The sequence below is a fragment of the Argiope bruennichi genome, chromosome X1 (assembly GCF_947563725.1).
Source record: "Argiope bruennichi chromosome X1, qqArgBrue1.1, whole genome shotgun sequence".
Taxonomy (NCBI): Eukaryota; Metazoa; Arthropoda; class Arachnida; order Araneae; family Araneidae; genus Argiope; species Argiope bruennichi.
In genome coordinates, this window is record NC_079162.1 from 75,423,733 (window position 1) to 75,451,701 (window position 27,969).

General features: G+C 29.8%; 1 protein-coding gene across 1 annotated transcript in view; it reads left to right on the forward strand.

The window, feature by feature from the left end:
* LOC129958341 (nuclear factor related to kappa-B-binding protein-like) overlaps positions 1–27,338 on the forward strand; it is a 91,817-nt gene extending 64,479 nt beyond the window's left edge. Inside the window, exons 16-24 of the mRNA XM_056070761.1 lie at positions 1,982–2,042; positions 2,466–2,640; positions 8,783–8,886; positions 10,268–10,391; positions 11,514–11,587; positions 13,330–13,485; positions 14,036–15,021; positions 15,712–16,016; positions 24,586–27,338. Of these exons, the coding sequence (XP_055926736.1) occupies positions 1,982–2,042; positions 2,466–2,640; positions 8,783–8,886; positions 10,268–10,391; positions 11,514–11,587; positions 13,330–13,485; positions 14,036–15,021; positions 15,712–16,016; positions 24,586–24,599 (1,999 nt within the window). The 3' untranslated portion in view covers positions 24,600–27,338. The remainder of the gene's footprint in view (positions 1–1,981; positions 2,043–2,465; positions 2,641–8,782; positions 8,887–10,267; positions 10,392–11,513; positions 11,588–13,329; positions 13,486–14,035; positions 15,022–15,711; positions 16,017–24,585) is intronic.
* The last annotated feature ends 631 nt before the right edge of the window (positions 27,339–27,969 follow it).

Consider the following 27,969-nt stretch of genomic DNA (forward strand, 5'->3'; position numbering starts at 1 on the left):
CTTTCTATTCAACTGTAGTGAGTACTATTGTACCTTGTATCACTTTTTATACTATACAACTAAAAACTAATAATTTACATTTTTGTCTGTTATATGTATCCTATTGTATGTAAAATCTACTTTACTTTTTACTATTTATAATCATGATTTATCTAATAATTTTTTTATGAACTAAAGCACTGTTGTCTTGCTTTTGGGAAGAATTAAATCTATATCTATTTTGAACCTTTAGGTATTGTTTCTGGTAAATTTCATTTAGATGTGTTCTAATGACTTTTAAATTTTATTTATTATTTTTACTATTCCATTAAATGCATTTGATTGATAGATGTTTTTTTTTTTCTGTGTCAATTTAATTGATTTTTTTTGCTGTATTTAATCAAAAAAATTCTAATATAAATTTTCAATTAGTTTGCTGATTGCTTTTAAAAATATCCTATGGAATAATTATTTTTATAATGATACTTGATGTCAAATCTTTATTCATATTTGAAGCCACAAAATATATGATTACGTAAAATGTTACGTTACATAATAATTACGTAAAAATGTTTCAATTACAAAAATTAAAGATATATAGAATAAATAAATGAACATTTTGAGTAATATTCTGCGATTTGTGTTCCACATTTGTGGCACATATATATCCTGAGACTTGATACATTTCATATGAAATGCGGCTTTCAGCGTTTTCAAAATCGAATTTTTATTACTTTTGTGGTAGGCTGATTTTCTTTCATATAATAATTCTACAATATTTTTATACCATCTCAAGTGCTTATTGTAAAAATTTATTCATTTTATTGTTCAATTAATTATACTTATTTAATTTCTCGCTGTTTATGTTTACAATTCATTATTTATGAAATTCAACTTATTTTGTTCCAAACCTGTGTCATGTTTCTATCCTGTACATGTGTCTTCATATAATGAAATCTTTCGTTGTTAAAAAGCATTTATATAGAAACTAAGTTGATGAAAGGAAACTTATTTACATTTATCAGTGAATGAAATGCACAACTTATTTATAAACTACTAAAATAAAGAGATATAGCATTTGATGTGTATTCATGAATAATAAGCTTTGATAATAGAAATATTATATATTGATTTTAAAAAATACAGAAATAAAATGTTGTTAATTTTTTACTCTCGGTCAGAAAGATATAAATTTTAATTCTAGAGTTAATATTTTTTTCAAACAATGAAAGACCACTTTAATTTTATCTCTTTTGCTCATACAACAAATCTTTCAGTTTTATTCCATTGAGAGTAATGTTAATTTAGGCTCAGGTTCACTTTTTTTTCCCACAAAATTTTGAATTCTCTTTTTTTTTTTTTTTTTTTTTCATTTGAAAAAATGGAAAGAAAACTTCTGCCGGAAATTTTCTTGTAATATTTTGTCATACTTCAAATAAAAATCAATTGTAATTTTAACGATGCTTTTTAAGTATCACAAAACTAAAATAAATACTATTACTGATGTTTAGAGAAAAGCAGAGAGCATCTAAATATTGAAACGACCCGCTAACAGAAAATGTCAAATATTTCTTGATTAATATTTTGCGCATTTATCACAATTTGGAATCCGGATTATTTTAAAATGTACAATTTTAAACGTAGATCATCTTTTATAAAAAGTTTGAGCTCACAGCCTTTTAATATACATTATTACTTTTATGATATTAGTTTTAGTTTCCATATACGATGACCGACAACAGAATAAAGCTGGCTGGCTAGCTGGCTCTTCTTTATTCCGCTACTGTATAATGAATATAATATCTCGCCATCTTTCAGCTATTTTTCAGATCCGTTAAAATATATGTTGCTGATGCTTTTGTGTTTGTGTGTAAAGAAAAATAACGAAATTAGTTTATTATTAAGCTATTATTATTATTATTTATTTTTTTAATGTTTTTATCAGTGAAAAAATTTTTTTTATTTTCTCATTTGACCTTAAATAACATCTTAATTTTTTTAGAACTACCGGTTGGACTGTGAGGCCTACTGCAGAAGAAGAAAAACAAGTCTATCGCCTACAGGTATGTTCTGTCCAATTGTCTGGAATTTTTCTCAAAATTAAAATTAAAATGTTAATATTCAATTTAAGTCAAATTTTCAATTTTAACAAATATTTATTATTTGTTTGTCAGTTCGTGATCGTCGGTAACATATACTAGAAGGTAATAGAAACAAATTCATGATTATTATGGGCACCAACATTGATAACAATAATCCCATAATTAATTTTGATCTGTTAAGTTCTTGAATTTTAATAAACTTGTAAATATAGTATCAGACCTTCTTTATTTTATCATATGGTTGCTATGGAGATAGTTTTAATATGCTTCGATGTATTTGATAATTTCTAATTCTTTTATTATTAATTTAAAAAACTATGAATTTCAGCAGAGATTATAGATGTCAATTAATAAGTGTGAAACTCAATGAATTTTGTTTTTCAGGAATGTATTCGATATCAAAATCCTCACAAAGCATTTACATTTAAAATTCATGGTTATGAGGCTGTCGTTGGGCCTGTGAAAGGAGTTTATGGCAAAGAAAGTGGGGTAAATAAAGCAAGGGAACATTCTCTTTTAACATCAGATAGACCTCCATTTGTGACAATACTCTCTTTAGGTAAATATGTTTATACTTAAATTTCAAATCGATTTTTTTTTCATCTGTGTATATTATTTGTTTTTCATAACAGTGTTTATATGTGAATTCCTCGATGTTGATCGTTTCCTTTAAAAATTTATAACTTCTTGTTTTGAGCCTAGCTCTTGGTGAGAAGAAGTATCATTTCAATTAGAATCTTTTGCTTATTTAAATGTTACTGCATTAAAGGTATCCCAAAAACGGAATTTTTTTTTTTTATTTTCTTAAATATTGCGATTAAACATATATTTCCAATTACAGAGTTTCATTAAATGAGGTACCCAAATATGTGAAACACTTTGGCTTCTGATTGAGAATAAAAAACTAAGAAAATTAATTTTTGCACGGCCCCAAAGCAAAAAAATGTACAATATTTTTCTTACACTCATCTATAAGTGCGCAAAAATTTCATTTTTTTTTTTTTTTCTATCTGAAATTTTCTGAGATTTTAAAAGGAAAATTTGTTTATTTTGACTACTTTCCCATAGACTGAGCGAGCCTTTTATAGTCTCTATCTGGGGAAAAATTCGGATTAGCAAAGGTTATTAAAAAGGGTGGCATTTGCATAATAAGGCGTTTATTAACTTTCATTATTTTTTTAAAAAAATGGTCAAATGATACATTAATTGAAATGCTTAAAAATTTATTCGAGATTAACACCTTCTACACCTATGTATGTCTTACAATACTTGTTTACTCCTTCAAGTTGCCGGCAGATATCTGTTACCTTACAAGAGACATGTAATATACAGAAAATAATAAAACAACCTTACAAATAAAAGTCAATAGGCGCCAAGTGAGGTGATATAGGTGGAAAATGTAATAAGTACTTGTGAGCTAATCCACTGATCAAGGAATTCAGCCTCCAATCACCATCTTACAGCTGACATATGGTGAGAAAGAGCGCCATTTGTTTTTGAGTGCATTTGTAGAAGTACTGTTATAAGCCAAACAGGTTATATTCAGTATACTGTTATGCAAATTAAGACAAATCAAAGAGTTTCTGAAAATGTCATACCATACATTTGTTGAAATTAATTATTAATAAGGAATCTCTTGGATATTTTTTTTCGTTTGCAATATATTTGATAAAATTTTTATATCGAAATATAAATACAATAAATGTATTTATATTTTGTATCTATATAGTTCCCATCCAAATTTGTGATAACTCCCTCTAAATTTTAAAATAACGATGTCTTTTGAAATTTTGTAGATAAAAACGTTCGTGTATAAATGAATGTAAGAGAAACATTTTATTAATTGACACTTTTACATTGTAGGAAATGTATAAAAATTTAATTTTTTTAACTTTTTAATTTCAACCTAAATAAAAATATTTTCATTCTATGGCTTACCGTTGGAAGTATGTGTCTATGCAATATTTAAGAAAATAAAGGTTTGTTCCAACACCTTATATATGCTTTTACGAATTTGTAATATTGCTTCCGCGAGCAATAAGTCTCCTGATGTAGAAGATAGTTTTACAAATATTGTAAAAGCTGCTGAATGAATTTGAGTCAGTGACTTCCGCTGTGGGAAACTTGACGATCATTTGACATTCAAAAATTTGGCGATAAAAATAAAGAATTCAGAATATTACAATATCTTGCTGATAACCTCATTAGGAGTAGAATTTCGATGTTTCTTGTAGAACATTTGATATCCTGTTGCGGAAGCTATAATAACTCCGAGAAACGGAGTCGGGGTAGATTCTATTGAGATGAGCTGATGGGAGTACTCCGCCGTTAATAGCTGTCTGCTGTTTACTGCAAATGCTGTTCTTGCATATACTTCGGTTTGATAACATGTTTTGATTCATGTTTCCGTGTAGAATAAAGCATCATAATTGGTTATTGAGCCTGCTGGACTTTTTCTCCGTACAATCTATGGCTGGACGGATTGAGAATCTTCCCCCTATCAATATGCACTTAGAGATTAAAAATATTCAAACATTTTCAGATTTGCACATTTTTTTTCCATGGAGATTTTGAACTTCGACCGTGTTAAATACAATCTCAATATGGCATTTTACTTACTGCTTCTAAGTTTATTAATTAAATTTTACGAAATTAGCTTTTACGAAAACGATCGGGGTCAAAGCGCGGTGAAGCTGGTCAAATCAGGACGAACGGCCAGGAATGTTCTCCTGTGCATTTGGTGCGACTGGGAATGGATCATTTATTATGAGTTGCTTCCATACGGCCAAACACTAAATTCGGATCTCTACTGTCAACAACTCAATCGATTGAAGATGGCGATTAACCCGAAACCTTCAGAATTAACCAACAGGAGAGGTGTTGTGTTCCATCAGGACAACTCCAGGCCACACATGTCTGTAGTGACTCGCCAGAAACTCCGGTAGCTTGGTTGGAAAATGTTGATACCTCCACCATGTAGTCCGGAGCTGGCACCAAACTAACACCATCATTCTCTTGCATTGCAAAACTTCCTTATTGATAAGAAATTTGCATCAAGAGAAGATTGTGAAAATCTATTACTAAAGTTTTTCGCCAGTAGGGACCAAGACTTCTATGTGAGAGGCATTAGGAAGCTACCTTTAAAATGGCAACGAACTATAGAACAAAACGGTGCATTTTTGATCAAAATTGATAATCCGTGTTCAATAAAGTCTTGAATATCCTTATACATCCAATAATTTATTACATTAAGAAGTAGCAGCATTTAAAATTGGATGCACTCTATAAAAATTCGCTATTGCATACTTGTGGAGTTAAACCTTAATTGTAAGTTTTAACTCCAATGAAAACAATTACAATCGTAGTCATAAAATCACATGCCAAATTTTATATATTGAAGTCACGTTTATGTGTTTCTGAAGGTACAGTCCAAGAAATAGTCACCCTTCTTGAATTTGGCTCAAAATTTGATAGATGTCTACGATCTAGGTGTTGAATGTATGTATCGAATTTTATCCATCTAGATCTCTTCGTTTTGTAGTTATCATTTTAACTTATATTCGAACAGCCCAACAGACTTTCTCTGAATAGATTTTGCTCGAAATTCGATAGAAATCTGCACATTTGTAAAGAACACATTCCGAATTTCATCCCACTAGCTCACTGCGTTTTTTGAATCATCGTGTTCACAAGCAGGCAAACATCATTCCAAGAATAGGTTTCTTACACTCGGGGTGGTCTGAAACATAGAGATTCATTCAAATATCGAGTTCGAATTATTTCTGTATACTTCATTTACGAGAAAATAATAATATTCATTTATTGGAAGATATAGGAATACGATATATCTGGTTATAAGATAATATAACCATAATATTATGTAAACAATGTATTTACAAAAGAACTCAAATAAAATAGCATTAATTACTGAACTTTAAAAAAAAGACAGTACGATGTTTGAAGTCTTTTAAGATAGAGAATTAATGAAAATCTTTGGCACTCCTTTTTTTTCCTACATAAGAAAATTAAATCACACATATTGATATCAAAATTAAATTTGTTTTGGATCATATGAAAAAGCTGTTACAATCATCAGTATATGGGCCATTTATTCGCATGTTCTTGAAAGAGACCAAGAACCATACTTAATCAAGTATTCTCGAATTTTCCTGCTGTGAGAAGATGTCTGGATCTGAGCACAATCTATACTAATCCGAAACCACTTATAACTCGAAATTACGTATGTATAAACTGCTACACGGAACAAATTTCGCACTTTGTTGAGGAATTTATAATCCTTATCCTTATATTATACCAATTTTGAAAATGTTCATTCCAGTTCAGTAATTACTTTATACCTATTTTATTTAGTTGCGGGTTCCCCCAAAATTTCACAGCACACCAGCTTTGTCTTTGAGATTCTTGCGTTTCTGTATCAAAATATCCCTGAAGGCTAATATTTTGTTGAGCAAACATCACTCCCTTTAATTAACTTTAAAAATTAGAAATTCTTTTTCCCGATTTAACAATTGTTTTAATGAAAGGAACAATTTAAAATTAAAAGTGGAGTAGGGATGACAAATATTTTACGAGCGGTTATTACATAACCAATATCATACATTCACAAATACCAGCGATCAATACTTTTCATAGAGGGGTGTGATTCAAATCCTTGATACGATCTTACTGGTGATATTTCGATTACAGGTTTTGGATCACGATAGAAAGTAACAATCGATACGATCTGTCCAATGGAAGCTCTTGAACAAAACAAAAAAGTAGAAATATGTTAATGGTTTGAAAAGTGAACGGACCGGTTATTCTTGGAATTATCATATCATTGAATTGCATATCACTGAAATTTATCGGAGCGGTGACTTCACTGGAAAGTGTGAAGTCGCCGCTCCACTTCATGAGAGTGACATTGACTTTCCGCTATTTGCATTTGATGATGCACTATTCCATACAAATCATTAAATTGCTTGTGACATAACTTTGCATATATTCTGTTTATTGCTGGCGCCATCTATTGGTAGAATATAGGACTAAAGTAAAAATTTTAAAGAAATGACATATATATTTAATTCAAATTTTTCAGAAAATGGTTTACTCCAATGAGGAAATTAAATGAATAGTTTTGAAAAAAAATCAAATTTAAGAAATAAGCTGAAATACATAAATTATTTCAATCACACGTTACTTAAATATGTAAATTAAGTATTAATTACAATCAATGAGTTTTATATTCAATACTAAGTAATAATTTTTAATTTATAATATGATTGAAATAACAGATATTTGGAACAGATTTTTAAAAATAACAATAGCAAAATTATTTTTTATTCAAAAAATGTGGACTATGCATCTCTAAAGTGGAGATACATTTTAATGCTTTACATCTTGCAGAAATCTGATAATCATTATGCACCTCACTCCACAACAAACTGCTTTTTTGTACAGTGTTTGTCTTTTCTAACGATGCAGCTTAAGCATCGAACAACTGAAGAGAAATTAAGAGTTAGTGACGCTTTTGATGGAACTCCTGTTCCGATGGTACACTCTTTCTGTTCAAACTTCTACGATTCATATAAAATTAAACTATTTGAAGAAAGAGCACTTTCCCCTCCACCCTCAAATATATTTAGATAATAATTTTTTATTGTGTGCATTGGAGTTACTTTATTATTACACAAGTACGCACAACCAAATATTGTCAGCAATTTTACATCCTCTCTCCCCTCACGAATTAACAAATTTGTATTACTGTAATACGTAACAAGTTGATGTGTTTATTTTTTACCTACTATAGGAGACAACGTCGTTTAAAATTTTCATTATATTCTTATAATAAACACATTTTCTCTCTCAATATTTAAAGGAAAAAAAAGTGGGCATGGAAAGTAATATAAACACAAGTATACATAAAAATATGTAAATGAAATTAACATGGAATAAGTCTTGTTCCTCATGATGCGGTAGCACTCGTAGAAGCACACGTGCATTGTGAATGTATGTCCAGATCACCACAGCTGTGATGCCAAGTAAAACATGAATAAAAAAACTGTGGGGAAGAATTTACAATGTGGTGGAGGCCAAACTAATAACTGCGACAATTAATCAGTGATCAGAAGGAGGGTTTATTGCGTATTCCACCGCGAAATAGGCGAGATAAAAGGGTTATGGAGGAATAAGTAGGTTATTTTTAAAATATGGCCAAAATATAGCGTTTATATTTATTTTTTTAATTTGAAATATTCATCAGAAAGAAGACATTCCTATCATGCAATTTTTATTTTATGTAATGCAGAATTTTTTCTAAAATTGTCTAAATACTGAAACAATTTTTGGGAACGAGTTTTGCGTCCTTTAACAAATATTTAAAAATACTTCAAGACATCGAAAAAAAATTCCCCAGGAGAAAATCTGTGTTTTTACTCCATCTATCGATTATACTTGATTGCTTTTTTAAAATACCGTGGTTAAAAGCGAGAAAAGATCGAAATATTTTTCTCCATAGGATAACATTACGTTTTGAAATTGTAGGTTGCGTGTACATTGCAGCCATAACAGTTCGAAGTTTTAATATTTCACAAAATGATTGTTTTGGAAATATGAATTTATTGGAATAATTTACTGCGGTTTTTCACTGTTCTTATTTTTATTTATTTATTAATTTTTTTTTATTTTACTTTTTTATTCAGTTCGGGATTCAGCTGCGCGACTTCCAAACGGTGAAGGAACACGTGCTGATATATGTGAATTGCTGAAAGATTCTCAGTATTTATCACCTGCAAGTGATCAACAGGTAATAATGTAGTGCGGCTCTCCAATTTATTTCTTAAATGTCCGCTCGAATGGTGCATTCATGACTTACTGTATGTCATAGATTACATTCTATATATAAGTATCCTGAATACATATTTATTATACATATAGGTATGTATTCAGGATGTTCGCTCTTATCATGGCCCAATAGCTTATTTTTAAGCCGTTCGAGATAGTCATTTAGTTCTAATTGGGAAGGTGCTTTAAATGACGGAAAGAATTATATTTTTTTTATATATAAAGAATTATGTTTTCATTAATAAATATATTTTTGAAAAATAATCTCCCAACCCTATCAATCATATTTAGGAAAAAATTGTTTACACATACGATAGAAATTCATGCTTTTACGACTAAAATTGAAGGAGTTATAGCTGTTTAATCTAAATGGGGGTCGTACACAATGATTTTAAAGGGCAATTTGAAAAATAACAGCAATGCACGATTTCAATTTTCAACAATCTTACGATCTTTCTCGTGAATACGAATTTAGTTGTAAAATTCATCTATAATTGTGATTTTCAACACTTATTTGCTCGACCAGTTCTAGTCACTGCTTTTTTTATATGTTTTAAATGTTAGTGCCTAAGATATTTTACCGAGCGTGATTAAAAGGACTGTATAAAAAGTTAAATTTCATAACTTTCGTGAAGTACATTTATTGACTCAGAACAGCGCAAAATATAATTCTTCCCGTCATTTAAGAGTTTTTCAATCGGAAGTGCATGCCTCTATTTAACGATTTAGGAACTACTAGTAGCTATTGGGTCACTGTAAGAGCGGACATCTTATTTGTATATAAATATTTAATATTACTTTTACTTTTTTGTGTGTGCACGGAAAACTTTATTGCAGTTTTATTCATTAAGATAAATATACATTCTAATCATTATCTTTTTTAAACTTAAAACTGTTATTTATTTTTTTTCATTTATATGTTAAAATTTATTCATTTATTGTGATCCTTTGGTATTAAATGAAATGTCAAGATACTGATATTTGTTGAAAGCCGTTTGAAATTTTAAATAATGCAGAAAAATCCTATGTTAAAAAAGTCATTAGAAGAATATTCCATATCTATTTTCTACATATATCTGCACACTGATTTTTACATATACTGATTCTAATGGAATGACTTAATTTCAGATTTGTTCTAAAATTTTTTTCATATTATATTAGATAGTTTTTCTTCACTACATATTATTTTCTTGGAGAGGATGGATAAAAAAAAGGCAAATGAATCTTCTCAATTTTGAATTATTGCTCTAATTTTAATGTATGCATTAAATTTTGAAAATTAGTAAAATGCTGAAGCCTTTTATGAAGTATCCTACTGATGTTTCATAATGCTTTATTTTCAGATTCATACAGTTGTTAGTGGCGCTCTTGATAGGTTGCATTACGAGAAAGATCCGTGTGTGAAATATGATGTAAATCGTAAGCTATGGATTTACTTGCATCGCCATAGAACAGAAGAAGAATTTGGTAATGTTATGTTTAGTAAACTATGTAACTTATTTTTATAATAATATAATATCAAAACAAATCGCTTATCGTCTGTACAGTTAAATTATATAAACTTTTTCAAATAATTATTTTAAAGGAAAGGGCAGGGATTTCATCTTCTAAAGAAGACGAACCTAATTGCATCTGTAGGATTTGCAGTAACTCCCAGATTAATGCATGATCTTATAAGAAAGCAGAAAAACGGGTTTATACTTTCATTCTATATGTTTGTGTTAAAATAATCGTTCAAGGAATGTATTCACAATTCCTAATTTGGAGTCAAGCTCTTTATTCAAGTATCATCATCTTTGAAATTGTACTTATTCTACACACGCACACTGAATATTGTAGTTATATTACATCTTGAAACACTTTACATATGTAATATAACTATATTTAAAAATATTTGTAAAGATTTAGCCATAATGTATTGATATTGCTAAAAGTTTTTGTTCTTTAAGTTCATATATTTATAGCAATTTATCTTTGTCCTTTCAGTTTTGATTTAAATTTAATAGTGCTTTTTAATAGTGACAATATAAACTATTGAATATTTCAAATGTAAATGAATTGCTTAAAAAAGAATGTATTTATCTGAATGAAAATAAAACATTACACTAAGCATTAGTTTATCATCTGTCCATAGCTCTGCATTGTAGAAATGAATGGTTTCATTTTGATAACATCTAATGGAGAAATTTTTTAACCTATTATTATTCTAATTTCTCAGTAATGCCTCCAAACATCCAGGAAATAGTGTCCTGTTTTTTTCAATTCCTGTTTTTTCCAGTTTTGGATTCAATTTATGACTTTCTTCATTTTTACCCACTCTATCACCTTTTATTGAAAAAGTTACTTAAATATTTATAATCGTTGATTTTTCCTTGTTATGAGAAAAGGAAAATTTTGTCATCTGTCTTAGAATGTATTTAGCAAAATTTTTTTAAGATTTTTCTATAACAGGTGAATAATTTAGACAATTTTAAACAAAAGTATGCTTTTGAATATTCTGTAATAGGTTTCTTGTTAAATGTGTCACTCTTAAATCACCACTTTTGTTACAAGCTGCTAATTTCACTTATTATGTATTGTTATTTGTAGAGCGCATTCATCAAGCTCAAGCAGCTGCTGCCAAAGCTCGGAAAGCTGTTCAGAAACATAAACTGCCCAAATTTGTAAGTCCTCAGTTCAGTGTATATCCCTTTAACATTCAAGTTTATTATTGATTTTTGGGTATTATTTTTTATGCATGACCTTTTATTTACATGTACTTGAAGCTTTATTTTGTATTTTAGGTGGCAAAATATATTAGAAATAATTACTTTTTAGAAGTTTTCTTTCTTTGTGATTTTCTGATGCTGTTGCAATTTTTTAGACATTTTGAATACTACTATAATTGTGAACGATTAATCTAAAAGTTTTAACTGTTTTGCATTCTGTTACAGCTGTTGATGTTTTTAACTAAGACATTTAAAAATTCATTTATTGAAACTCGGGGGGAAAAAAAAGGGGGTTCTTGCAGTAGTAAACAAATATCTTTTTGGTCTGGGGAGACTGGTTCATCTTTGTTTTTGTAGTTCTTAAATTAATTAACCTATCAAAACTTACCAAACCCTTTCTTCTAAAATAAATTCAAAATATATTTAGTATCTTTCAACTTTACAACCAGCATGCGCCAGTAATGGTTATATTCTAAATAGAGTACACGGATTCGTCACTCCTAAATCTGCTAGATTTTATTGTTTATTATCTACCCTTAATAAGAATTGATTTAGACGTCCATTTTAAAGGTTGCCTAAGGTTTTGCTGACCATTCTGAAAGGGAATGTTGTATTAGAGCTTTAAAATAACTCATGCGTGCATCCAGTCACTCTTCTTTTTCTTTAACATTCATACCCACTTTCATACACAATTAACATCTTAACTTATGAAAAGAAAAAAATGTTGTTTACGTTATTTTTATTCTTTTCCTTAAGATTTTACTGGTGCTTATCAGGCTTTTGTGTTTGGCTTCTCTGTGTTGGAGTCTTTTTGTAGTCCTGCGATAGCGACTTTCCCACAAAGTCTAAAAGACAGGCACAGTCATCCCTCATAGTTTCATAGCGACATCCTTCAAATCACTCGGCTCTCTTTGCCATTACCGTGTGCTTCTTGATTCCTCGTTACAAGGCCGTTCATTCCGTATTTTTAATTTGCACGTTGCTAACCTAAAAAAAGAGGGTGGGCGCCTTTTTTCAGTTTCGGATGTCTCGCATGCTTAGTACTAGCATACTTAATAATATATAAACATTGTTTATATAATCAACAATGTTTTGGTGGTACTTATTCGTTACTTTGTGAAATGCGTTATTTTTTAATTACGACATAGTCATCTTTAGAAACCTTAAGGACTAATTTTGTGAACCACATGTGAAAGAAACTATCATATTACTCTTTTAGACTTCTTTATCTCCAAAAATTTTAAAAGTTGAACGGTGCATACTAATAAACAGGCTTATTTGTGAATTCTTAGGGGAAAACATCCAATTCATTTATGTAAGAAAGCTTCTGGAAGTAATTGTTAATACTCATGTTCTTTTATCTTCCAGGATCTTCTTTGTTTAATATCATACTGAAACGGATCCATGGCTACAAATTGTGTTTATGTTTACTCTTCTAATTTCCTTTGTTGAGTTATTCGTTTCAGATTGTATTATTTGATTCTATTAGTATAATAATTGTTATAATTGTATTCGGGAATAATACATCAAATGTTTAATCCATTTCAATTTATTTTAATATTTTATAATTTTAAAAGTGCAATGATAAATAAATAAATGACTTTTTAAGAATATGCACAATAATGAAAATTTTTTATGCAATTTATTTCTGATTTTATTTTATATTCATTTTTAATTGTAATATTTTTTTCTTACAGAAAAACAAAGAAATTTCTCGTTCATTTACTTCTACTCATGTAATATCTAATGCTGACAGTGTTGCTCTGCTAAATGTTGACATACCAACGGTTATAACAACTGGGCAATCTTCTCAGAGTCCTAGAGGCGGTACTAGTCCAAGAACTATAGTCCAAGTGCGTGCTTTACTACTTTTCTTTGTTTTCTACTTCTTTTTGCCTAATAATTTGACATTAAAATTGTATTTAGTTTTAATTTTATGTATTTTTTTCTCATTAAACATTAATGAGGATTTCAGATGTATTAAATGATTTGTAGATTTGTAATATGATATTTTTGATGTTATTTTTATCAGTAATGTGATTTATGATTAGTTTCTCTGGTTCAGTTGCATAATTAATGCTTGAATTTCTGATTTTTACTTAATCAAAAAAAAATTGTTTTATTTTCCTTTTAACCAGAAATATTTGTATCATTCTTCATGTATGTTTTGGAATCAAAATAAATAGCATAAACAGAAAATTGTCATTTCTTCACAGCTGTTAAGTACATTTGAGATATGATGCGGCAAATTTTTAACTAAAAGTATAATTTTTAACTAAATTTAGTGAAATAATTAATAGCATATTTATTTAAAATGAACTCTCTCAAAATATATTTTACTTTTGCATATTCGGTTGACTTAGTTCAATTTTCCTAATTTTTCTAATTCTTTTTTACTTTTAGGGAAGTCCTAAAGCTAGTTATGCTGCTAATCGCATTAACTATACAGTACATGCTATACCAACTATTAACCAAGCAGAAATAAAATGTACTGTTTTAGGAATTGATAACCAAACTGTTTTAGGAATTGATAACCAAACTAAAAATGTTGAAGTGGTTAAAAGTGAACCCCTGGAGACTTCCTCAACAAGTACTCATGTTAGTGAGAATGTTCAACCTACCATATCAACAAATATCTCTACTCAAGTTCGTGATATTTCTGTCTCTCGACAGTCATCATTTGCACCAAGTATAACATTTCCTTGTGCAAAAAGTATTCTTGGAAGTCTTAGTGCAACTCAGATAGTAAGTGTTACTCCTGTTCAAATCAAGCCTTGTCCTGCAGAACAACTCCGAGCACTTGGCAACATCTCTACACATGTTCATGATGTTCTTAACGTTGACCTGAAACCGTCTTCACCGTCATTCGTTGGCCAGCCACCAGTATTGCATCCCATTTTAACTCATCAAAACATTGAAAAGTTGAATCCTCAAAACACCATAACCACATCTGTTACTCCAACACTCATATCCTCAATTGCTCCTTCAGTCACTAAAACGACTAAAGTAAATTGTACTAATTTGACTGGTTTACAAACTACTGCAATTGCTGGATTCCAAACTATAGTCATAAAGCAAGAACCTGGTATAAGAACTTGTAATGGAATATCTACAATTCCGTTATTATCTATTGAAGAAAGGCTGCCGTCATCAAATCCATCAGCCTTAAACTCAGCCCCTGTTGTGGCTAGACTATTGCATGGTTCGCAATATCTCTCTTTTAGTAACATTGTAGCTACATCAAACACCTGCTCTCCGACAAAACCAATTACAGGAGCTGTACAAAATTTTAGAGTACAGGGAGGAAATTTGTGTCAACAAGTTCTTACAACGTCTACAATTAAGGTCGTGCATACTACTCCTGTTGTTTCTGCAATCACTGATTCTCGGTACGTATATTCTTCTATGAGGAGCTATGTGCAATCTTTTTATGTTCCAAATTTATTTCTACAATATTTCAGGAAACTTCTACTGACTAAGAAGAAAATTTTGTTTTAACTTCAAACGATTAAATGTTGATATTCAAAATATACTTTTTACATACAGAAGTTTTTTTTTTTTTTTTTTTTTTTTCACGGTAACTGGGAAATTTTTTGAGTTATATATAAATTCAGGAGTTTTCTTTTTTTTCGTATTCAACATTCTATTAAAATTTGGTATTTGCCTTTAAATGATTTTTAGTCACTTGTCTCATTTTTTCATTCGTAAATGTTTGCAGAAGAAGCTCATTTGCAAAGCTAAATATGAATAAAAGTAAATATGTTGATTAAATTAAAAGATAACTATTTATTTTTCAACTAATGTTATTTAAAAAGCTCAGCCTACATATATTAAATAATACTTTTATTAGCATAGTTTCCAAAATGTATTATAAGAAATTCTCCTATTGAACAGTTTGTTTTGCTGTAAATACGTGTATTAGTTTGTAGTAGTCGCTCTAATTTTTCTTAATATAAGATGGTTATTAATTTTGAAATATTCTTTATTTCAGAACCAAGTGTGAATATATTTAATGGTTTGATTGCAGTTTTTTATAAACACCTGTACTTAATTCTGTAATTAATATATCTTTATTACAGACTGCCTGTAATTGCTCTAAAAAATCAGCTGAGCAATGTTAAGGAACAGACTGTGATATCGCAATCTCCTACATCCCTAAGTCTTTGTGGAAGACTCTATCAAATGACAAATGTAAGAAATACAGTCATTTCTAATGATGCCGAACCAAAGATACCGGATGTTGTTGCACCAAATGAGAGTAAAGAGATAATTGCTAAAGAAACTACAGTGCAGGAGGCTACATTTCCAGCATTAACAGTTGCAACGACTGTAGAAAATACTCCATTGTCAGTTGCCAGTAGAAATACTCAAACAGTCATAACAGGTATAAATTCTGATATTATGTTAGTTGTTTTAGTGATTGTGCTTTATTCAATTTACAATATTTTTGTGATTTATGTGTATATACATTTACAGAAGACTGTAAAAGCAGAGCTTTTGAAATACATTATCAAACTTGTGTTCTTTAATTTTTATCAATAGCTGTTATTATAGCCGGCCGGAATTAAAGCGAGACCTGATGCAAGATAAGCAAATTTAAGACAATAAAATAGTGTTTTATTGCATTTGGCTGTTTATTATTGTTTCTTGATATAATTGTTTCTTGTTATAATTGTTTCTTGAACTTGTAAAATACTCTTTGGTATGGGGGTAACTGGAATAAGGTTATTCCCATACCAATATATGTGATTTTTGTTTAATTTTTTAGATATTTTATAGCAAACGTTGATATTTTCTTAATTTAGTTTGCTAGCTGAATCAACTCCAATCACTGAATTCTCTAAGGAGTTTAATTGCTTTTGACTGATGCTAGATCTCAAGAATTTTTTTATATTTATTTTTATTTCTCAGTTTTGAGATATATCTTTTTGCCAAAATAAATTTCAGAAGAATAAGAAAATTGGGATATAGCTCAAATAAATTGCTGTTAAATGAATATTGTGATCCTGGAAGGCAAGACTGGAATGACAAATTTTGATTCCATTGAAGAAGTCAATGTTATTCGTCCTGCAAAATTGAATTTAAGTTCTTGAAACACTTGAAAATATTTCCTTCAATCAACTTGTGAATATTATCAGAATTCAGTGAGATGCTTAAAAAAGTCATATGATATTCGTATTATAAATTACGAATCTCTTCTTTAAAAGAAAGTGCGGTTCTTTTGATTATGGCTGGAAATATTTAATCAGCGCAGCTATCTGTAAGCAAAGTGAGACTTGAATCATCTAACCTTGCATTGGATTAATGGAGAAAAACGTGCTTAAATTGCAACATAATATTCTAATGTGAGTAAGAAGGGGCAGAAGGGGTCGAAGAATGTTCTTATTGTAAAGTCAGATTTTCAAAGTCGTGATCTTGTACCGTTTCTCTCCTTCCCGAGAGTCAACATACCAACGGCCAGAACGGCCTTTGGGATGTCTTTTTAGAATTGTTTTCCTTTCTTATGTTTTTGGCCTTGATGTTTTGTCTTTTTACTCCCTTTTATTTAACTCTTTCTTGTTTATAACGATAGAATTTTAGCGATTTTTCATACATCTGATGCCTTAGAGTTTTAAAATTTAAAAAAAAAATGAGTTCCTATTTACATTGCCGTATATTAATATTTTAAAAATTAATTATTATTTAATTAATTAATTTTATTTAAGTTATTATTCGATATAAGAGGCGCCATCTGGTAGTAAATTTTTAAAAAATTGACACAAGGTTTTGTAATATTTATAATAATAAAATATATTAAAAAGACTGAAAAATAGAAAATAACGAGAACAAAATTTGTTTTTGAAAGGCACATCAATTAATCTGCTAAATTGTATAAAATGAATTTTAACCAAAAATATGAAGCTCTGAACAAAATTATGGAAGTGTGAGATGCTGAAAATAGCGTATAAAGGAATTTTAGCTTCTATGAATGCAGCAATGAAATTGCATTTGCAAGTATAACTTATCAGCGCGCCTCAGAGTATCTCGCGCTTTTACAATTTTTGTTTCCACCCTGATCAGTTTTATTTCAGAATTTTCTGTTTTATACTATGTGTTAATTAAAAAGAAATTAAACTCATTTTATTTTTACTATTTAATATATTTGCATTTTTTGATACAATTATTCTGAATAAAGCTTGATATTCATCCAATGCATAATTTTTATTCACAAATCTGAATATGCTTTGATTTCCTCCTCTCTGGCCCCCTCTTTGTATATCTTATGAGATATAGGTATGAAATTTATTTTAAGCCAATACTTTATTAAGACTTCCATAACCTTTCTCAGTGATACATCTTACATAATATGGCGCCCATGTTGGTTGTTAAAACAGCAATCTCTCTCTTTTTTTAAGTGCAATTCTCGCATTTCACACGATTACATCCAGGGAGGTTGAAATTAAGCCTAAATAATAATGCATATGAAAAATTTAACTAGTATGATCTAGATGCTGGTCAATGCATCTTAATTATCCTATCAGATTAATGTGATTATCTTAGGGGGTTCCTTAGTTTACTTTAATTCTACTCCTGGTGTGTTCATTATAATGCATATTAAAACTTTCATGCGAATAACTGTTCATTTTCTTATTTAAAGCCTTTTGAATTGGTTAAAGTATTTGTATTTCAAATACTTCCAGAGTAAGTTTAGCAAAAACAAATTTAAAAATTTCGAAAGGAAAATTATTATACGACCTAATGATTCTTTTTATATCTCGTCGTCCATATTTAATGTCCATCGTTGAATTATCTTTTCTAATATCAAAGGCGAAAGCGTATGTGCCTATCCGTTTGCACATTACAATCCAAACAATTTGACTTAATTCTTCTACATTTGGTACCGTGGGGGTGTGACCGGAGAGCAATTTTTTCAAAACATTAAAAAAAAGAAATTTATTTAATTTTAAAAAATGAAGCTAATTTTATGTGGTTGTATTGGAAACTAAAAATTTTATCTCACAAAGAGAATTCATATAACATCTTTAAAATTAATACTCATCTTTTCAATGATATATTCAGATAATGTACGGTTTTTACCCCTTCCCCATTTTAAAGCATTAAAAAAAATATTTCGAAATATGATATGCTACACAGTTTTCATTGTTGAAATTTTCAGCCTAATCTATTTCATTGCATATCAAATCTCTAAATCGTCTTTCTTCTGTTGAGAGAAATCATTATATTTCAGATAATTTTTTAATCAAGAATTTTACTCTTAAACAGTTCAAAGACTGTAATTATTTTATAAGTTGTAAATATTAGATTTCCACGGCTTTTTCTGTATTATATTAAGCATAAAATAATTTTTTCTCTGGGTTAGAATTCCCATGTATTATTTATTAATAATACATGGATTATTTTGGAGATTTTCATAACTTCTGTAGCTAATGTGCATATCGTAAGCAAATGACAATTCTCCTTAACCAAATATGTAATTTTATAATCACATAATAATTGGACTAGCCACTGGAGTCATATGTAAATTTTAATGAATAAAAAATATTTATAAAAATCAAATTTATTTTCTCGCCAGGAACTTAACATATTTAGATATTTACACCTTATGACTGCAGTAGTTTTTTTCCTGTGTGTTATGATTATATGATAATTTATTTTTATAGTTATATTTGGTATGTTATGTATTTTTTATGTCGCAGAATGATTCAGATGATTACTGAGACTATTTTTTTTAGTTCTACATATATTTAGCAGAGGCGGCAGAGATTTGCCTATGGGGGGAGGCAAGACAAATCCGACAGGGGGGCAAGCACAATATCTCTAATTTGGCTTCAAAACCACTCATAATAATTAATTTTACATTTAATTAAAGAAAATAAAGTATTATTTAGTTTCTTTTTTATTCAAATGCTGGTCCTTTCTTTCATTGTTAAAACTTTACAAAGATATTTGTAAAAAAAAAAAAAATGCTCTCAGTTTATTTTACTGGCCATCAAAAATTGTCAATATTTGAATTTATTACTTTACGAGACTCTAGCTGGCCGCGGTAGCCTAGTGATACGGTCTCTGCTTCGGAACTGGTGGGCTTAAAGTTCGAGGCCCGCTTCTGCTGAAGAGCAGTCGTTTACGCGGGACTGGTGCACGCTGAATCCGTCGGGGCCAAACGCCCTCCCGATAGTGCTGTGGAAGCTTAGAGAGGGGGTGCCAACTTAGATATTGTCCTCGTTACCGCGGCTCAAAATTACGAGGTCCGTCCCAAAATAGCACTAGTGTTGCCTTAAAACGTGACATTAATGTAACTAAAATAAATTAAAACTGTGAGACTCTTGAGATTTAATTTTAGAAAAAATATGGTTATATTGTTTTCTAAATTGTAGCATATAGATAAAAACACAGATTGCGCCATACGTGTCATGCTCTAATTATTTTATATCAGAAGCTATATAAAATGAATGTTGAAACAAAAAGTTTTATAAAACAAACTTTTTTAGAAATGAATAATAAATAAAAAATATACGATGTTTTCGCAAAATTTCGATTTTTCAGCATAGTTCCCTACCTAAAATATTTGTTAAATAAGGTTTGCAACAACGAGCGGGAATTCAGAGGTGTTTCGAATCCGAGGAGAATAAGTGCGTGTTCTCAACAAAAATTTACTATAGTTCAGATACGAACGATATAAAATACGCAAAAGATACACTGGTGTTGTTTCTTAAGAAGGCTGGAGAAAATATTTTGTAAATATATGTATAAACTTACTATTTTATGTAAGATATGAAAATGGACAGCTTAAACATAGATACCCCATGTATTTATTTTTTGATATATATTCAGGCTTAAAAAAACCAATTCATTTTATTAAGAAACAATTAGATCTTGAATATGAATTCCCCTACCTTCATTTTTAGGCATGTGTTCTTATATTTAAGTACTTTTTTTAATTCGAAATTATTGTAGTTAATATTACTCCCAAAAAATGAGTTTTATCCCCTCAGTTGCATGCATTAGTTTTTTTTTTTTTTTTTTTTTTTTTTTCAGTACTTTCATCAGTACTCTTCTAGTTTGTTTATGCATCAAACATTAATTCAAATAATAATAAAATTAAAATCAATTGACATTATGAAATTCATGCAATTAATTCATCGGGCGAAACAGTTGTGTTTATATTATAATTAAACATAATGCTATACAAGATATTTTAGGATATTTAGAATTTTTTTATTTAGTTCTTGGCAAAAGTATTCATGCTCAGGAACTGAAATTCAAAGAAAATAGTACTCGTCGCAGACCAAAATTTACAAAACATTTTTAATAAAAATATAAGAGTTCTCTTTGATTTTAATTGTTAAAATGCAAATTACGTAATTGAAAAATGTAGAAATCCAGTTCAGGAGCATTTTTTTAAATAATTAGCCAAAAATTATTAATTATTAAGAAAATTTTAATTTTGTTAATTATTTATATTTTTATTTTTGAAGAGTTAGCAGCAGGTAAAACAATTATATAATTCGGATCCTTTATTTCATTGAAATAAAAAATCATGAAAATAATTCAGCAATCGATATCAAAATCATTGAAAATATTTTTAAAAAATGAAATGGGTACATGATATTAATTAAAGTCTTTGCTTTTTATACTAAATAATAAAGAAATTTAAATAAAAATTAATTTTTCAAGAACCCAAAATTCTTTGAAATTAAATTAAGACAGCAAAATTAAAATGCTGCTTTGTTAAAAAAAAAAAAAAAAAAAAAAAAAAAAAATGAAAGTAGGAATTTGGCATTGATCTTCAATATCGAAGAATAGTTTCAATTTTTATGAAGTTTATACTTTTTATTCTGTTTTTGGATTTCAGTGAACTTTTGTAACTGTTGAAAAATTAATTAATTATCCATAGTCAAATTTTGTGCAGTAATTAAACAATATATTAAATAAATCTTATCTTTCTGGTTGTTAAGAATTCTCAAAGTGGACCATTTTTAAAATACAGCTGCATTATCCGCAAAGAATTCATTTTCAAATGCAGCTCTGGCCTGAAAGGCGAGTAAAAACTATTAACGTTTCTGTCTTCATTATTTTGCAGTTCAAACTTACTTCAAAATAAATTCAATCCAGTCCTAAGAAATAGTAAAAATATCTGATTAACAGTTCGTTGGTTTAGCCATGCCATCTTTTTATCATAGTGAATTTTTTATTTCTTATGATTTCTGTGCTTAACATTTATTTTTAGTAAAATTTATTTCCAGTTTTTTCCGATTCAGTTTAGTTTATAGAATATCTTAGTAATCTATTAACTTTTTCTCATTATATGAAAAGGTTCGATAAATAAAAATATGCCCTAATGAGTTTATTTATATCAAATCCAGTGCCATGTGATTTTTTACCTTTACACTGTAATTACTGAATCTAGAAAATCTAGTTTAATAAAATATTATTTTCACGATTCATTTATATTATGACGTTATATCTGTTTCTGTTTATTATTTATAATAATAAAAGCAATATCTTTTAACATTCATGATTTGATTGTTAATATCAGATACGAAGTTTATATAGGAAACTTAAATATTAATATGAATTGATATGAATCAGTCTTGGGAAGTGCAAGTGTTCAGTGGAGCTCAAGCGATTAGTGAATTGAGAACTGAATTGTGCGCTGAGTCTAGTAGCGTCGAGTCGTGTGCTGAGTAGCCAGTTGTATGGTAATGAGTCGACAGTTGAGTACAGCTAAAGCGAGTAGACAGTGGAGAATAGTAGATGTTAGGAGATACCTTAGTGAATGGCTTTGTGGATTTTCTCTTTGTGCTAAGTTTCTGTCTGGCCGCTTTGTGTGCTGTTGTGGTTGTTTACTACCGATTACTACTTGCGGGCCGCTGTGTTTCGTCGTCTGTGTATTCGTGCCCTGGTGTTAATAAACATCCCTATTTGCTATTGACTGTGTCACCATATACCCATTAGAGCGAACCTGTTGATTTTACGGACTTTGTAAAGGAAGCTTCGTAACAGTATCTTTTTTTTCCCTTGAAGTGTGAATTTGTCTTGTAAAATTCTAGGCAATAACGAAGAAAAGCTAGGGGACTTTTTCTGTATGTAAATATACGCATTCATTTAATATACTATTATTTCAGGTAATGTTTTCTTTGCTTTCTCCATTGTTAAAAACTTGGGAGTATTTTTATTTTGTTCCAATTAGCACATGAAAATTACTGAGTGTTGTGTTACTATTCGAGCACTTCCTTTTATACTGCATGATACAGGGAAAACGAAGGGAATTTTTTCCCCAGATTTTAGAAGCAACACCGTAAAAAAATGTTTGAAATCTTTTCATTATATAAAATTTAAAATACATTACAAATGTAGTTACGATTCCAGTATATTTAAATCTTTTCGACGTGTCCCTCACGGTTTTGCAATTTATGTTTTGACCTCTTGATTATATATATATATATATATAATTTATTCATATTCAGTATAGTTGATAGTGTCTCCACATGGGGCAATTACAGCCGGGTTATACTTTCCACAAGTGTTTAGATGATGGATAGGGATATTTCCTTCCACTCGGCTTGTAGAAGACTTGCAAGTTCTTTCACCGATTTTGGACGGTTGTTGCATCCCTTAATTCGGCAATCCAACTTGTCGTAGAGATTTTCTACCGGATTCAAGTCTGGATTCTGGGCTGGCCAGTCCATTCGGTTCATTTCATTGTCATAATACCAATCCATGATGGACCTCGCAGCATGACATATGGTGGCGTTGTCATCCTGGACATAAAAATGATCCAACTTGTAAAAAGAAAAAAAGAAAATGTTGCCTAGAATAGTGGAATAGGAGCCGGCGTTGATCTTACCATGAATTGGGATCAAGGGACCCAGTCCATATCATGAAAAACATCCCCAGACCCTAATTCTACCTCTGCCAAACTTTACTGTAGGCACAATGCATTCTGACTAATGACGTTCCCCATGCATACGCCAAACCTGGACTCTGCCATCCGATAGTAGAGGTTGAATCTTGATTCATTACTCCAAAGAACCTGTTTCCACTCATATACGGAGCAATTTCAACGAACCTTGCACTACTTCAGTGGAACAACGCGGTTGATTTTTATAATCTAAGGCTTATGGGCAGCAGCACGACCATGGAAATCCAGCAAAATGTGCTTTCTTGCGGATTGTATTTATTGAAACAACGGTCCTGGGTGCTTGTTGGAACTCCTGGAGTATGTGGACTATCGGTTTGGGTGGTTTTTCCGAATTTCTCTGGGCAGCAGGTCTCGTTGGTCTCTATTTCTTAGGTTTATTGGTCTCTATTTCTTAGTTTCGTGTGTCTGCCAGGTTGTAACACATTCCAGCAATTCCTACTCACCTAAAACTTATTAATCACAAAAACTACTGTCGATTTTGAAATATTTAACTCCTTAGATAAGTTCCTTAAAAATCGGCCATTTCTATGTTATCCGTCAATAACGCCTTTCTCGAAGTCAGACAACTCTGCATTTTGAGGCATGTTGCATGCGACTAATACCAATGCTGTTTCCTGTGCGATATTTAAGTTCAGAAGGCATGACGTAGATCAAGAATGCAGATATCCTCATTTGCATGGTATCCAAATACTTATTGGTAAATAATGTGTGTGTGTGTAGCGGGCTTTTTAAAAAACTTTTTTTATGCTTATTGTTTGAAGTTACTATGCCTTCATTGTCTATAATTTGTTGTAATGGTTTGATGTGAGGTTTGATATTATCCTTATGAAAATAATTGAATTTTTTTTAATCTGTTTTGGATTTTAGAAGTTTGTTTGGTGTAAATGTATCTATTTCTCTATTTAATGAAATGTATTCATACTGTAACAACGCAAAGTGGTAAGCCATGCCACTTTAGTTAAAATTAAGCTTTTGTGCAAAAAAAAAAAAAAAGTTTTGCTGATTTTAACCATTATAATATTTTTTTCAGTATCACCAAAATGAATAATAATGGGAGGAAAAGGAATTCATGAAGACTGGAGAATACTCATGAAACTATATATTTATATTCTGATTATTATTTTAAGCCACCTATTCTTAACCTTATGTCTGTGATTTAGATAATAAGAATAAAAGTTCAGTTATGCTGAAAATTAAATAAATGCACTTATTGAATCAAAATGGGATGTGCTAATTCAGTAATTATCATTCATAAAGTATTTGATATAACTTAATCATGTAGTATGTAATTTGACAATCTTCATGGTGGTGTACAGTAAAATAAATTCATTTTTATATAATGAAAAAAAATTAGCATATTCCAGCACTTTACATTTCCAGAATTTCAGCAAGCATAACTGTAATAAGCAATACTTACTAATAAGCAATAAATCCGAATAAATAATGCTCTCGAATAAGCAATACTCACATTCTATAATCAAAGAATGCTGGAGTAAAGCATTTTTGCATGTTGAAAAATGTTGGTGTATGAACACTCTCAATAATTTACATATACTGTGTTGTACATGTGAAACTCTTTCACATTTGTGAAACGGATGTCATTTTGGTATTGTGAATCTGATTTTCATAATGAATTTTATATGTGAAAAATTTTACCTGTAAAATTTATATTTGTGACAAGCTTAGTGAAGTCCTTTTATACATTTTTCATGTTTATTGTTATACATCGCTTCTGCTAGTCCCAAATTATTTGTATACTCGTTGTTATAGTTGGTTATACATATACGTTGTTATTGTTCCATGATTTTAAGCAATACTAAATACTGATATTCTAGTCTGTGTTCAAATCGGTTAGTGAAAAATTAGAAACTGAAGGTCAAGAAAGGCATCCTTTTGCAGTTTGCAATATAAATTTAAACAAAGCCTTACTAAATGTGAAATATTGATTAGTCACGAAAACCTTTTTGGTTGATATTAATAGTTTGATTCAATTTTTATTTTCTTGTCCAAAAGAAATTTTAATTTCTAAATACTTTTTTAAATACTTTGGTTGACAATCAGAAAAATTCCATTGTCTGCACAACGGTAAGGGAATCTTATTAATTTTCTCTGGCCTTGAATATTATTCGCAATTCGTGAAAATCGAAAAGTAATTTAATATTATTAATAGTCTTGAAATTAAATTGATGGATTTCAATGTTTACCTGTACAGTTAATGTTATTTTACCTGATTCTTAAGTTGTCCGTGCCAGTGACATTTATGTTATTGTCTTTATAGTTAAATGTCGTGGTAAATAATATTGCTCAAATGGTTTCTTCACGTTGTATGTTTTGTTATTATTATGACTGCTGTTATATATGATTATTAGTACGACGTTTTGATTGTTCACTTTAGAGTTATTATTTGTATTGCTCTGAATAATAAAATTTCAAGCTCACACCTCTGCGTATTGCATAACAGAACACTTATAATATTGATTATGAATGCGAATTTGGTATGATAACAATAAAGTCATTATATCGATAGAAAAATAAGGACAAATCCAACTTTCAATCATTTGTTTCCCCACAAATAATTTAATTATTTTATATATTTTTGTAGTTTGTAAATCATTTTTTACTTAATATTGTCAATTTTTATATGTGCATTTATTAAATAATTAATAAAACGCTTGTTTTAAATCATGTATTTAATCAGAAAATTGGGTATCATTTGATAAATAATGTATTTACGAAGGTAGTTCAAAAAGTAAAGTAACTAGTCCTCTGAGAGAAAAGATTTATTCACAATATCAAAGAGATAGACAAAGGTTGAAAGGCATTGGTACATATTACTTTCCGATATAGTCACCATGGTTGATGGTTCCAGTAGGCCAATTACTTGCGCACTTTATTCAGTACACTGCCAATGCAAGCCAAGGAATGATAGGCTTGCGTCAGACCATCGACATGGTACATGTTTCATCAGTGTTGTTGACGGTCTTGACCGCCTTTACCTTTGCTTGTCTGACATATTTATTTTGTCTAATTCAAAATCCTTGCACCAAAACCACTTCTGTTTTTCCACATTTACTCGCTCTATGAACTTCCATTAATTGGCGATGAATTTCAAATGAAGATGTTTTCTTTAAATGCAAAAACCTTATACTTTGTACTTTATTGTATCATATATCTGTCAGCCCTGCCATATAACAGAGATTTCAAAGCGCTGTGGCACATCTACACTCCATTTACCGGTGGTGTAATGGAGGTAGTTGAATTCTTTGATCGTCTATTTCATTTAACCATGGAATTTAATTCACATGTGGAGTTTGTGCGCTCATGAAATCTGTTACCTTACTTTGTGAACTACCTATGTGCTTTATTAATACGGGTTATATAATATTTATTTATTTTTTTACCTCTGTGTTAATTTGTAATACTCAAATATCTTTTCGTTTGCTCATATCTTTTTTTAAAAGGCAGCTTGTGTTCATCGTTATAATAAATTATGATCCCATTCTATGAATGTTATTGTATTCAACACTTAAGACAAATGTTATTGTTAAAAGAATTGTGTAAAAGTTATACATATATACTTGTTTTTATTTTAAGTTATTTAAATTATGATCATGAAATTCTCGTTTTAAATAAAAATAATGAATCTGTAGAAGGGTTTGAGAAGGTTAAGAATAGCTGGTTTAGAAGTTTTCTTTGTAAATGTACATTATAATTTATTTTAATGTGATAAATGACTAACAACTTTTTGTCAAATAAATTGAATAAATTGTATCTTTTATCTCAGTTTATTAAATTGAATTTTTCATGTTTCTGATTTAATGTTTTTTTTTTTTCTTTTTAATATTCACTGTTGTTTTGTACATTTTTATCTGTTAAAGATTTTATATTCATTGCACCCAAATTAGAAATTGCCTTTGAAAATCAAAATATGTAAGAAGCTGCAGGATACATTATGTGGGAAATAGGCAGCGACTGTGGTAGGGGCAAGTGCTCCCTCTTCGGCAAGAAGTTTAGAATTTCGTGGGCAAAACTCTTGATTGCTCCGGAACTGTAGTTGTGTCGAGTTGGGTATAAAGAATATAATATGCGTATTATAGGCAATGCATTATAAACAATCGAAATATCCAAGTAAGGATTTAAGTTTGGTAGAATGAAAAGTCGAAAAGGCAACAGGTGAATAAAGTGTTGCATTTTTCGATTATTCTGGATGGGTCGACTAAGAAATCAATACAACGTTAACATCAGACATGATTCAATTGTTGACCATCCAAACTATAATTTGTACTTCATTTGGCAGAAGAACCGACGAGGTGGCAAAGGAATGAGATGTCGCATTGTGCCGGCTATTCTTTGTTGGTCCACTAAGAAATCAAAGTAATGGATGCCGGCGACATGAAAGTGAGAGGTAATATCA